Source organism: Acinonyx jubatus, chromosome X, assembly GCF_027475565.1.
Source record: "Acinonyx jubatus isolate Ajub_Pintada_27869175 chromosome X, VMU_Ajub_asm_v1.0, whole genome shotgun sequence".
Classification (NCBI taxonomy): domain Eukaryota; kingdom Metazoa; phylum Chordata; class Mammalia; order Carnivora; family Felidae; genus Acinonyx; species Acinonyx jubatus.
This window is the reverse complement of record NC_069389.1, coordinates 57,515,706-57,529,995: the sequence shown is the minus strand read 5'-3', so window position 1 is coordinate 57,529,995 and position 14,290 is coordinate 57,515,706. Positions and strand designations below refer to the sequence as shown.

The following is a 14,290-nucleotide window of genomic DNA, read 5'->3' as shown; positions in this document are numbered from 1 at the left end:
CATGTGGGGAACTTGCAAAAGTACAGACTGATTCAGTAGGCCTGAAGTGGTACCCAAGATTCTACTAACAAGCTCCTAGGTGATGCTGATGCTGCTGGTGTATGGACCACACTTTGAATAGCAAGGTTATATAGTGGGTTATTTTCATTATTATTATTAACATAAAAGGAGGACATATATCTAAGTCTTCTAAGCATGGTGGACAAAATTATTTGAACCTGATTGTCCTCTCTCTTTCTGTTTAATCTGTCATGCTATGTAGTTCGTCCCACTGATTCAAATGTCAGCCCTGCTATTTCCATCCATGAAATTGGTGCTGTCGGGGCAACCAAAACAGAACGAACTGGGATAATGCAGTTAAAAAGTGAGATAAAGCAGGTAAGACATCTTGGGATATCTCGGGAGATTAGCTGGGATATTGTCATGTTAAAGAACATCCTTTTGGAATTGATCTTTGTTGGGATCGTGTATTTTGTTTCATATCCCGTGTTTAATTGGAGCCATTTATTTTTCAGGCGGAATTTCGTAGACTATCTATCTCAACTGAGAGTCAGGTGAAACAACTAGGGATACTTTAATGTAATTTAACCTGCCTTTAGTTCTATATAACATGCATGAGCTCATGGCCTTTTTACAAGTAAGATAACAAACCACAGAGTCGCTTGATTCTCCTTTGTAACATTCATTTTATAGATAGCTTTCCTTTTCTGGACCAAACTGTTTTGCTAATTTTAGGAGAAAAGTAATTTGTTTCTGTTAGCAAGAAATTGAAACCCTGAGTTACTCTTATTAGAATTAACATGTAATTTTGGAATTAATTTTCTCTATGCAACTAGACTCCATTTCCTTACGTTTAAGAACAGGTACTAGAGAGAACACCAGATTGGATGAGGGCCTTTTTAAAAATCTAGTTTCTTGGGGCTCCTGGGTGGCTCAGTCACTTGAGCATCCAACTCTTGGTTTCTGCTCAGGTCAAGGGATCAAGCCCCATGTCAGGCTCCGTGCTGAGCATGGAGCCTGCTTAAGATATTCTGTCTCCCCCTCTGCCCCTCTCTCCTGCTCACTCTCTTTCTCTTCCTCTCTCCCTAAAATTTCAAAAAAAAATCTAGTTTCAGGTATTTCCCCCAAATTATATTTTTATCATTGTCATGAGAGAGGGATACAAAAGGTGTTGTGGATACATAGAGGTAAAACATTGAAATCATTCAGGGAGCTGATGGGAATTATCAGACATCATACTGTAGCCTCTTACTCATTTTCCTTGCAGCTGAGAATAGATGAATTATTATGCTCTACAAAGAAATACTTAACACAAACTTCCATAGCTTTATTCAAAACTCTGGGAAATCATGTGATTTTCAGAGTCTCCAAATTGAGAAGGTACTGATTTGGTCTCCCCTAGTAGTACTTTTTATGAAAATCTTAAAACTACTCCTCCTGACTTATGGTAGCTTGCAGTACTAAAGCACATCCAGAAGAGGAGAGACAAAATGGAAATTTTTTGTTGGAGGTTTTATGGGAGTCAGAACCATTTAAGACAAGAATGAGCCAATGCTTGAAGTTTAATTTGAAGGAAACTTTTCAGATTCATATTATGCAAGGGTAAGAACTGAATGGACTAATAGGAAACTGTTAACTAGTACAGGTTTTTTCACAGATAATTTGGATAACCTGAACATTTTCCTATCTGAAAGGTGAAAGAACTATGTTTCATACTGAGGAGTTAAACTGATGTTGTTGGTAAACAGTCCTTGTTTTGGCTGAGAGTGATTGGCTAAATATTTTTTTATAGTTGTTTATAGTTACACAGTATTACTTACAAGTTCATTATATATTTAGAACTTGAAGTCCGTGTTCCCAGCTAGATTACTATGATATTAAGGACTTGACCTATCCAGCTATATCATTTAATTCCTTTTTTTACACATCCACTACCTATAGGAATTCAAGAAAGGCAAAATCATTAGGACTATAATGTCAAGGATTGAGAGACCTAAATTTTCATTACTTTCTAATTTCTAGTTATTGATTTCCATCCTTACTTGCCTGTCTGGTATTTTGTATTGTTCTAAACCCTTTTCTCTACCACTCACCAATGCCCTTTTTTCTGATCATGGGAAAAAATATTTTTAAAGGCAATTTTTCTTTACCTTTTACCATGGCTTCTGGAGTAAGGCTATTTCATCAGCTTTTTAAATAATAACATGCTGGCTAGTTACTTGAATAGTCTGTAATTTTACCCTACTAATATGTTTTTAAACACAAATAATGTTTGCCTTGCCTCATCTCTTCTAAAATCTTATTTTCTAATTTTGTTTTATAGTCCAATGGTGGTCATCCCTTGGGTATAGATTTGACATCACCATCTTTTCTGGTAACTGCTGTTATATTATATACCATTCACAAGTACTTTGAATATGCTGTTATATAAGTCATGACATATACTGACTGAAAAGAAAACCAAAATGAATCAAGAACTAAAATAACTATAAATCAACTTCATGTATGGGGGTAAAATCTTTCCATTCATTTTCCTACAAGGGGTAGCAAAGGGGGTTCAGTTCTAGCCTCTTTTCCATTTCAGAGAAAACAAAATTCAATTTAATAAGTACTTAAGTGTCTGTTTATGCATTTATTCTTTCAACTAATATAATTAATTGCATGTATACTAGGTGCCAGGCACTGTAGTAGATGGTATCAGCATCCCCTGGGAGCTTCTTAGAAATGTAAAATCTTGGTCCCCACCCTAGGCCTACTGAATCAGAAAGGCTGGGTAAGGCCCACCAGTCTGTGTTTTAATAAGCTTTCCAGGTGATTCTGATGTACTTTTAAGTTTGAAATCCACTGGATTGGCTGTTATTCTGATTAGTAATGTACTTAGTAAATATTTATTGAGTGCCAATTTTGTACCAGGCACTGGAAATACAATAAACAACAGAACGGATATGGTCCTTGCCATCATGAAGTTTACATTTTAGGAAGACTGATTTCCGATTAGATTTCCTTGGTTTAAATCAATGTAATGGCCTATGACTTCAGATTTCTTAAACTTGAAGAGATTAAGGCAACTCCAACTTTTTTGCTGTTTGTTTGTTGTTTGTTTTTTGTTTTTTGTTTTTTTGTTTTTTAAGGTTGTATTAGCTATCATGGGTCCCTTGAATTTCCATGTGAGTGTTAGGATAAACTTGTCAATTTCTGCAAAGAACCTAGTTGGGATTATGATGAAGACTATAGATAAATTTCAATCTGTAGATAAATTTAAAGGGTATTGCCACCTTAACAATGTTAAGTCTTCTGATCCATGAACATGGGATTTCTTTCCATTTATTTAGGTTTTTAATTTCTTTCAAAATGTCTGGTAGTTTTCAGAGTATATGTTTTATACTTCTTTTGTTAAATTTATTCCTAAGTATTTTATTCTTTCAGATGCTATTTTAAATGAAATTTTTTTCTTAATTTCATTTGCAGATTGTTGATTGCTAGTGTTTAGAAATTACAAGTGATTTTTATATTGATCTTATATTGTGCAATTTTACTGAACTCATTTGTCAGTTCTGTCTTTCAGTGAATTCCTTATATATAAGATTATGTCATTTGCAGATGTAGTTTTACTTTTTCCTTTCACTCTGGATGTCTTATATTTCTTTTCTTGCTTAATAGCACTGACTAGAACCTCTAGTGCAATGCTGATTAGAAGTAGCAAGAGTAAAAACATCTTTGTGTTATTCTAAACTATCCTCTAAACTTAAGAGGAAAAACATTCAGTCTTTGACCATTTGTTATGATGCCAGCTGTGGGGTTTTGTAGATGTACTTTATTAGATTGATGAAGTTCCCCTCTGTTTCTAGTTTGTTGAGTGTCTTTATCATGAAGGAGTGTTAGATTTTATTGAATGCTTTTTCTGCATCTATTAGGATGATGTGGTTTTTATCCTTTATTCTCCTGATGTGGTGTATTACATTAATTGATGTCTGGATGTGAAACCTTGAATTTCTGTAGTAAATTCTATTTCATCATGGTGCATAATTCTTTTCTATGTTGCTGAATTTGGTTTGCTAGTATTTTGTTGATTTTTGTATCTATATTCAGAAGGGATATTGATCTGTAGTTTTCCTGTGATGTCTTTGATTTTGGAATAAGGGTAATACTGGCCTCAAAATGAGTTGGAAAGTTCCTTCTCTTTTTTTGGGAGAGTTTGTTAGGAACTGATAATTAATCTTTAAATGTTTGATAGAATTAACCAGTGAAGCCATCTGTGCCTGAGTTTTTCTTTGTGGGAAGTTTTATAATTACTAATTTGATCTCTATTATAGATCTATTCAGACTTTCTGTTTCTTCTTGAGTCAGGTTGGATAGTTTATGTCTTTCTAGGAATTTGTCCATTTCATCTAAGTTATGTAATTTGTTGACGTATGGCTGCTGATGGTACGTCCTTAGAGTCCTTTTTGTTTCTTTAAAGTCAGAGGTGATGTTCCCTCTTTCTGTCCTGATTTTAATACATTCAGTCTTAACTTTTTGAGGGGGAGCTAAATATTTGTCAATTTAGTTTATATTTACTGTCAAAGAAACAAATTTTAGTTTCATTGCTTTTCTCTGTTGCTTTTCTATTCTCTATTTTATTTCTTTCTCCTGCACTGTTTATTATTTTCTTCCTTCTTGCTTTTGGCTTAGCTTGCTCTTGTTTTTTTCATTGTCTGAAGGTTTTTTTCATTGTTTGGCTATCAATTTGAGATATTTCTTCTTTTTTAATACAAGCATCTATGACATAAATTTCTCTTTAAAGCATTGTTTCAGCTGCGTCCCATAAATTTTGGCATGTTGTATTTTCATTTTCATTTATCTCAGAGTGTTTTCTAATTTTCCTTGTGATCTCTTTCTTAAACCACCAGTTATTTAGAGGCATATTGTTTAATTTCCACAAATTTGTAAATTTCCTAAATTTCCTTGTGTTTTTTATTTCTAATTTAATTTCATTGTAGTCAGAGAACATGTTTTATCTGATTTCAATTCTTTTAATTTGGTTGAGGCTTGTATTATAGCCCATGAAAACAACAAACTAAGCCATAGACCAGCTGGAATTTTAACAGAGATAACCAAGGAAAGAGACAGCTAAGAAACTCCCAGGTCATCAATATTTGTATGGCACTATTTAAGTATCACTAGATTGCTTTCTAAAAGGATCTAGATTTACAAAGGTTTACATTGTTGCTAGCTACTCATAAGTCTACTAGCTTCACTGTAACCTCTTTATCTTGGGTGTTACACTTAATATGTGGTTTCTAATTCTACTGAGAGTGTTTATTATTCACTATGCTATAATACTTTATCAGAAGAACAGAGATAGCTTTTGATTTATGTTCTTTCCTCTCCTCTTCTCCCAAGTCACCTGGAACATCTGTGACTCCAAGTAGTGGGTCCTTTCCTAGAGGTGAACAGACATCTAAAGATAATCGTCAAGGTCAGTGGCAACGCCGAAGAAGGCTAGATGGAGCACTGAACAGAGTGCCAATTGGATTTTATCAAAAAGTATGGAAAGTTTTACAGAAGGTAAGCATAACACATTGTAGATGTATCTTTATTTTCCCACTTGATATCCTCAGTCTCCTTGGCTGAGATATGACTTGACTGTGACATCACTACAATTATATAAATGTCATATGCTCATATGGACAAAACCTAGAAGACATAATCAAAGAAGTTGATTTATTATTTTGATATTATTTATGATTTAGTCTCTATTATTGACACTAAGGTATTTTTTATAAATTAGATTTCAAAAATCATCACTTCTCTGCTTTTGCCCATACTTGAACATTGTTGGACTTTGTGATACATTTGCTACTTATAAAATCTGGTGATAAAGACCCTGCTTTCTTTGTAGCTATTGTAGAGTGGAAATGTTATTTGTAGTAATGTGCTGACAGTAGAGTAAAACTGCTGCGGTGTCTGAGGAGTTAGTGTAAGAAGCTGTTCTATTTTTTCTTGGATGAAAACTACTAAATAGATGCAAGATTATAATGATTTTAATGACCCAAAGCCTTTGTTGGTGTGACCAATTTTTGTTTTTCTTTCAAAGGCCTAGCTTGCCAAAGACATTTAAGAGGACATCACACCAGTATGATTGTGACAGATTTAGAGGGCCAGGAAGACCATGGTACTCATTCATAGGTCTCATTTATAGTCTCTTAGGTGGCACTTTCTGCTTCATTGCCCTTAGCAAGGACCTGAAGAAGATTTCATCCAGGGCTTCAAAACCTTAGTTATGCTTCTCCCCTTGGCACAATGATATTCTTCCAGGGACCAAAACAGGTGATCTTTTGGAAAGGTAAAAGTTGTTTCCTCAGACTAGTAGCTCTGGAAATCTTCTTTTCAGAGAGTGTTATTAAAACTCTCCATCTAACTTCTCTAGCACCCTGGTCACAGACAGATATTTTATCTCTACAGCTATGCCTGGGTTATGGCAATTTGATTTCACAGACATGTAGTGGGTGCTGTTCTACCCCAGATACCATGGAATGTATCTGTTTTTATCATCAAGAAGTTTAATCCATAGTTATCTTCTTAAATAGCAGCTATAATGTAAAGCTGAAATGTATTATGATAAAGGTACAGAACCACAAGGTCTTGCAAATACAAGAAAAGGAACATTTAAATATGACCAGGAAGATTGAGTATTTTATGGCAGAATCAAAACATGGACTTGGAATCCTAATATAAGAGGACAAACAAATGCCCTCTGTACTAAGACTGTTATTTGGCATATGAAACATGGGATGGAAGTGTCAGGTACCAGAGCCAGTAAACCTGCTGGATTGGAATCTTTGTCTGTGGCTTAATATATGTTGTTTTAATTTGTTTAACATCTAAAATGGCAAGTCCTTAATGCCCATTGCTTTTTAATAATTGAGTTGATTGTAAGAGAGAAGATAAAATATCATTCATTTATATTTCCTGAGCATCTGCTGTACGCTAGGCAGTGTCCTAAGTGCTCATGGTGATACAGCAAAGAACAAAATAGACAACAGTCTATCCTTATGGGAGCTTGGATTCTGCTATTCAATAAATAATAAACATAATAAGTAAATTATATAGAATTAAAAGAAGACAAGTATTGTAGTAAAAGTACAGCAGAGTGAGGGCATTAAGGGCACTGATGTTTGGGGGCAGGGGATGCTTAACTAGAAAATGTAGTAACTGCTGGGTGCCTGGGTGTCTCAGTCAGTTAAGCGTCCAACTGCAGCTGAGGTCATGATCTCATGGTTCGTTCGTGAGTTTGAGCCCCACGTCGGGCTCTGTGCTGACAGCCCAGAGCCTGGAGCTTGCTTCTGATTCTGTGTCTCCCTCTCTCTGCTCCTCCCCTGCTCATGCCCTGTCTCTCTCTGTCTCTCAAAAATAAATAAACATTAAAAAAAAATTTTAATGTAGTAACTATACAAGTCTGAAAAATATGTATTTTGAGGGTTTTTATTCTTCAGCCTAAAAATCTTTCTGAAAGCCTATTTGTGATGGGTCTGGGACCTAGCATGATATCTTTTCTGATAGTCTCTGAATCTTTGGGACTAGTCTATCCCAGAAGGTAGACCTTCTCTATCACTTCCACTCCTTTAAATTGAGGGTAAATCTTGCATCTACCATAGCCCAGCCTTGCTTCTTGCCACATAATAATCATAAGCCCTTGGCAAGGACACTTGGGCTGCAGGGCCTTTCACTGGCCTGTGATTGTTCAGCATCTACCCCATGAAGCGCACTTAGAAATACTAAGTGTCTCCTTACAGGCTCCCATTTATCAGCATATCCTTGGTGACAACATGTTTTTGCTCTTTTGCAGTGTCATGGACTCTCTGTAGAAGGTTTTGTTCTTCCTTCTTCAACCACTAGAGAGGTGAGATTCTGTGTCTTTCACATTTATGTGATTGATGGTTTATGTCACTAAAGTATTTCAGTGATCATTTTTCAACATAACAGTTCTATGACTCTAGATCAGCTAAACATGAAGTGCAGTTGAGGAAAGGAGAGAATATTTTTTAAAAACAGAATAGGAAAAGAAATAGAATGGGAACATTAGAGAGTAATTATGTATTACATTAATTATATAAGGACAGCCCCCTTTTGATGGTTAAGTTAGGCTGGTTTATGTGAGTATTGCCAGTTAGAGAGGGCAGACAAGATAGAAATCTAGAAATGGATGACCTCTCATGTCCCCATCCTTTTCATCCCCACCTTTCTCTTGTAGGATGCTTGTAGACTATTATATTATGAACTAGTGGTCCTCAGCTCTAACCATATGTCATAGCAACCTGAGCTCCCATCTCCAATTTAGTGGATTAAAATCTCCAGGGATGGAACCTGAGCATCTGTACTTTAAAAAAAAAACCTTGGGGCACCTGAGTGGCTCAGTCAGTTGAGCGTCCAACTCTTGATTTTGGCTCAGGTCATGATCAGGTTGTGGGATTGAGCCCTGCATCCGACTCCAACATGGAGATTCTCTCTCCTTCTCTGTCCTTCTCTCTCTCTCTCTCTCTCTCTCTCTCTCTCTCTCTCTCTCTCTCTCTCAAATAAGCAAACAAACAAACAATCCTTAGAATGAGTCTGATATATAACCATGGTTGGAAAATAATGCCATGAACCACAGACATGTATTATTGGGCGCTTTTATATTTCCCTTTTTGCCCAATCACATAGATATTCTAAAGAAATAACTTTTATACAAAGCCAACAAAGGAACTAGAATTAGCAAATTAGGAATAGTAAGATTGGATGGTAGAGCATTCTCAAAAACACTGGAGTTGTTGTAGGCAATGGCTGGAGGGGCGAGTGCAGGAAGCTAATGCTATGCCTCAGAGATTCACTCTTGCCTCTAGGCCTCTTCTCTAATAAAGAATACTGTGCCCTCTCTGTCCTTTCTCTGCTTTTAAGCAAGATTGAAATGTTAATATAATTAATAATAATACATGGTACCTTTAAGAGTCTTCAGAGTACCTTTATACATTCTTTAATTTGATCTTTAAAACAGGTGTGTGAGGGGCACCTGGGTGGCTCAGTCGGTTGAGCGTCTGACTTTAGCTCGGGTCATGATCTCGCAGTGGACGAGTTCAAGCCCATGTCGGGCTCTGTGCTGACAGCTCAGAGCCTGGAGCCTGCTTCTGATTCTGTGTCTCCCTCTCTCTCTGCCTCTCCCCCGCTCATGCTCTGTCTCTCTCTGTCTCAAAAATAAAGATAAACATTTTTAAAAAATTTTTAAAAAACAGGTATGTGAGACAGCTAAGGAAGGGATTGTAGTTTCCGATTTACAAATAAGGAAACAAATTTAGGGAAATGAATTGTTCAGGGTCCTAGAACTAGTAACTAACAAAGACAGGACTTGAACCCTGGTCTTTAGGGTCCAAATATATATATTTGGGTCCATTATATATAAGGTCCATTATATACTCAATACAATTTTGCCAAAAATTATTCCTCACTGCTCTTCACCCTAAAATAACTTTGTATTTCTTCATGCCCATTTTAATCTAACAGTATATAAATGTTTTACATAATTCTAGTCATCCTGTACATACAGTTTTAAGTTCTACTTAGATTTTTCCTGTATCTACGGTCATCATATTTATTCTTTTAAATGACTCTATAAAAACCCATGAAGTTCCTGTACCATAATATGCCATTTATTTACATGACCATTCCCATGTTTAGATTACTTTTAGTTTTACATTTGTGACTAATCCTGTAAACACTCTTGCACATAGGGCTTTTTCCCTCACTTGAATTATTAACTTTGGATAAACTCTCAAAAATAGGATTGTGAGTTAGGGGGCATTGACACTTTTATGACTCTTGTTATGCATTGCTAGACTGCATTCCAAAAAGATCGGACCAATTTACTCACTCAGGTACTTTGAAGGAGACTGAGCTACACTTTGGCTACAGTGCTTTTCCTGCCTTTCAGAATAGGTGATTGATAACTCCTGGATGATGGGCTCTTAGGAATTGATTTTCTTTTTCTCTATCACAGATGACTCCAGGCGAGATTAAATTCTCCGTTCATGTGGAATCTGTCCTGAACCGTGTACCTCAGCCAGAGTACCGCCAGCTTCTGGTTGAAGCCATCCTTGTCCTCACCATGATGGCAGATATTGAAATTCATAGTATTGGAAGCATCATTGCTGTGGAAAAGATAGTGCATATTGCTAATGACTTGTTCCTTCAAGAACAGGTAGGCAAGTGGCAAGCCTGTTGTTTCCTCAAAGGGGAATGTCTGACACTAACCTAACTGCATTCAGAGCTCTTAGTGAAGCCAAGGTCACTTTCTTGTGCCCTCTTCCTCATAGCTCTTTTCTGGGTCCCTCTGTAATGGCTCTGAGCTCTGTTTGCAGAAGAAGTAGGCTGCGGGACGGCCTCTGTCTTTCACCAAGTGTTTTTGTGATTGTGTGAGATGGTAAAGTTGCCTGGAATTCAGGAGGCTTTTATGCTTTTCATCATATTTCAGTCTTCTTATCACATGGCTTTTTATAGCAATAAGGACTTAAGAAGAGACAACTGGATAGCATATCCTTTTTGGACTATTAAGGAAAAGAGAAGATTCAATTTTGGTTTGGTTTGGTTTTGTTTTTGCGTTAGCTACTTACCTATAGGAAAATATTAAAGTGAAACTTTTAATTCTATATTTAAAAACTTTTTCTTAATGTATCTTCTTCCAGGACATTAACCATGTTTACAAAATGCAGACTATTGAAAGCTTTCCAAATGTTTCCTAGATTAAGAGTAGAAACACTAAGGTGAAGTACATGCCCTGTCATCAATAGGAAAATCTCCAAAATATGTAATAGGTATTTCATTCTATTATTAGGCACTGTGGGAAAATGCAAAAAAAAATCAGAAGTACCCAGGACAGTGCTAATTTTAAATATTCTGGATTGCTGTTAGTCTGTGTATCAGACAATATGATCCCTTTTAGGCATAGACTCTAGCTTGGAAAGTGTACAGTCTATTCTAAGTCTACTTAGAAAGAAATAGTCATCAAAAGCAAGATAAAATAATATGTGCTAAAATCAGTAGTACTGGAAAGATTAGGACCCAAGTCCGTCTGGGGTGATTTGTAAGTATTAACATTTGACTCTTAACAGGTACAACTCATTTAATTAACTGTTATATTTAACTTTCAAAATTCTGAACAATTAATATTTTAAAAGTAATGTCATAATGAGGGCACCTGGGTGGCTCAGTCGGTTCAGCTCAGGTCATGATCTCATGGTTCGTGGGTTTGAGTCTCGCACCGGGCTGTGCTGTCAGCTCAGAGCCTGGGGCCTGCTTTGGATCCTCTGCCCCCACTCTCTCTCTGCCTCTCTCTCTCTCCCTCTCTTTCTCTGTCTCTCTCTCTCTCAAAAATAAACGTTAAAAAATTTTTAATTTAAAAAATAATGTCGTAGGATGTGGGTATCTAGGGAAAAATGTACATATAGAAACTCACATTCAACATTTTGTGCATAACCAATCCCTTCCTACCAAAACAGCCTAAGATCCAACTAGCTGGTGATGGGGAGGAGGCTCTGAGTAATCCCAATGAGGACTTTAACTAATAGGATTAGTAATTTTTCCTTTCCCCTGTGTTCTCCTACCCTTAAAAACCAAACAGAAAACCCTCGGGGCAGATGATACCATGTTGGCCAAGGATCCTGCGTCTGGCATCTGTACTCTTCTGTATGACAGTGCGCCCAGTGGCAGGTTTGGCACCATGACCTACCTCTCCAAGGCAGCTGCCACCTACGTACAGGAGTTCCTGCCTCACAGCATCTGTGCCATGCAGTGAGGCCTCTGGGCCCTGGCTGCAGGGAGCCTTTTGACAGCTGGTTCCTGCCTCGGTTGATCATGCATGGGACTGAAATGTGTTGGCCTGATCACTCCTACCCTGCCCCTTTCCATCCCATCCCACCCAAGAAGAATGAACTTTTCTGATCCACTAACTGCTTTCGAAGTGAACCTCTGCCTGGAGGAAAATGCCCGCCCAGGCACTCTGTTGTAGGCCTTAATTCTTTCATGGTTCATGGAAGTTTGCATGTGTTTTTATCCTCCAGATCTGTTACAAATTCAGTTTCCTAACTACTGTTTGCAGAGTAGGTATTAATAATAACTTATGACTGAAGTTTGGAAATTTTTCTTATGTGTAGTTTCATTGTGTGAATGAGTGGTGGGTGCTTTGGGACATTGTTTCAAGTGGGGAAACCCTAAAGTGTTGGATTTTATACTACCACAAATTGGAAATATCTATTCTAAGTGCCTTTTCTTGGGAAAGGAGAGTACCAGATCATGGTTTTCTTCATTACTCACGTGTTGCCTCACACTGAGTGACAAACGCCTTTCTGTATAGAATTAATGTCCCTGTTCTTGCCTTCTCTGTATCTACATAAGATAATTTCTACTTTCCCTTTGGTGAAATATCAAAAAATGCAAGTGCAGTGTCTGTATTTAAGAATTTTGATATTAGCAATTGAAATCACCTTTTCTGAAGATTGCTGGTGCTCAAAGATGTATCTGTAGCAGAAAATGCAGAAAAACCCAGGAGCCAGGAGCCCAGTTCCAAAAAGGAAGGGAAAAGAGATGCCTGCAATAGTGTCTTACACCTAGGGAACAGAGAGGGAATCAATCAGAGGTAAGTTAGTACCCTGAAGAGAGCCTTGTGCACCAACTTTTGCTTCAGAAGAGTGGGCCAAGACACAACATGCAGAATAATTGAAGTCTCTGTCTTTGGCAAACAGGAATCCAGCAGTCAAGTCTATAGCTGCCTTCACAAGCAGTCCTTCCTTGGTGATCCTTACCTGTCTGTCTCACTCGCCTACTGACTTTTTACAGCATCCAACCCACCACCCACCACCAACTCCCTGTCCTCCCATTGGTTCTTAAACTCTTTCACTTACATCTTCACTCCCTGATTCTAGTGTTCATATCTATGTGTATTTTGATATCTGTTGGCATATATCTGTTTCTTATAAATAGCTGCATTTGTGTGTGTGTCTAAGCATACATGAGAATTTTTCTGAATGTAAGTAGTTTCAATGTGTCTGTATATCTAGCTGTATCTACATTTGGCGGCCTATGTAAATATGTGTTATATGGATGGTGGTGACCGTGGCCCCCAGGCTGACACACCAAGAGTAATGGAGGAATCCTTAAGTCCTTTTCCCCCTAGTCCCATGTTTAGGTAACCTCATTTGAAGAATGTTTCTCCTAACTTTCTTAATTGAGGCTGCTGTAACAAAATACTGTAGACTGGGCGGCTTAAATAACAAACATTTGTTTCTCACATTTCTGGAAGCTTAGAGGCCCAAGGTTGGGGTTCCTGCAGACTCAGTGTCCAGGGAGGACCCTCTTCCTGGTTTGCAGATGGCCACCTTCTTTCTGTGTCTTCAGATGGCAGAGAAAAGGGGGACGGAGGGGACTCTAGACTCTTCTTTTTCATAAGGGTACTAATTTTGTTATGGGAACTCTTTCCTTATGACTTCATCTAATCCTGATTACTTTCCAAAGGCCCCCACCTCCAAATCCCATCACCTTGGGGATTAAGGCTGAATACCCAATGTGAATTTCAGAGGGGTACAAATATTCAGTCCATAGCACTTTACTTCTCCTTGTTTATGTGTCAAGAGTCTGCTAATTTACCTGTTTGCACTCAGGTAACTTCCTACTTCTGTCCTTTCCTTTCTCTCAGATTTTTCAGATTTTTCTCCAAGAATGGGGCTGGGGCTAGGGATCTCTCTAAACGGTTCTTACAAAACCCATGACAGTCTTTTGAGTGCATGAGTAAGTGAACACAGTAAGTAGGCTGATAGAAAACAGAGAGTGGAAATGAGAGAGGATAGCCAACCTTTTTAGAATAGAATGTCTCTCAGAGCAAATGGAAACACACAGTAAGTAGCTTTCTGATTACATGATTTTCTGGTCACCTTATAAAGATAATTTATGACCTGTTCTGACACTGTCTTTTCACTGTCTGTGCATACCCCAGCCACAGGAAGTACATCTGGAGTGGCACAGGTGAAAACCTCTGCTCTCTGCCATGTTAGTTTGCCTGAACTGACACTGACTGCTGCGTTTCTCTGGGTTTACTAAATTGCTTATCACTGTGCTCTCCATCCAGTGGTATTTCACATTTAAAGCAACTTTTTAGAAAACTTGATCTGCATTTTATTCTTTGTAAGCATGTGATTAAAAGAAACTTTGCACTTTTTTTTAAGCACTTCTGTTTTGAAATTAGAATTAAAAATTGGAATGTCCAATTAAATCATGTCTGATGCCAGTG

General features: G+C 37.5%; 1 protein-coding gene across 8 annotated transcripts in view; it reads left to right on the top strand.

Annotated features, from left to right (window-relative positions):
• The window catches only part of PHKA1 (phosphorylase kinase regulatory subunit alpha 1), a 174,886-nt gene extending 160,596 nt beyond the window's left edge, over positions 1-14,290 (top strand). For 3 of the 8 annotated variants that reach the window (XM_027053653.2, XM_027053652.2, XM_027053649.2), the window contains 7 exons: positions 263-378; positions 516-554; positions 2,324-2,374; positions 5,383-5,547; positions 7,829-7,882; positions 10,010-10,210; positions 11,630-14,290. In XM_027053653.2, the coding sequence (XP_026909454.1) occupies positions 263-378; positions 516-554; positions 2,324-2,374; positions 5,383-5,547; positions 7,829-7,882; positions 10,010-10,210; positions 11,630-11,803 (800 nt within the window). In that variant the 3' untranslated portion in view covers positions 11,804-14,290. The remainder of the gene's footprint in view (positions 1-262; positions 379-515; positions 555-2,323; positions 2,375-5,382; positions 5,548-7,828; positions 7,883-10,009; positions 10,211-11,629) is intronic. The other 5 variants (XM_053202485.1, XM_027053650.2, XM_027053654.2 and 2 more) reach the window with 3 other exon arrangements.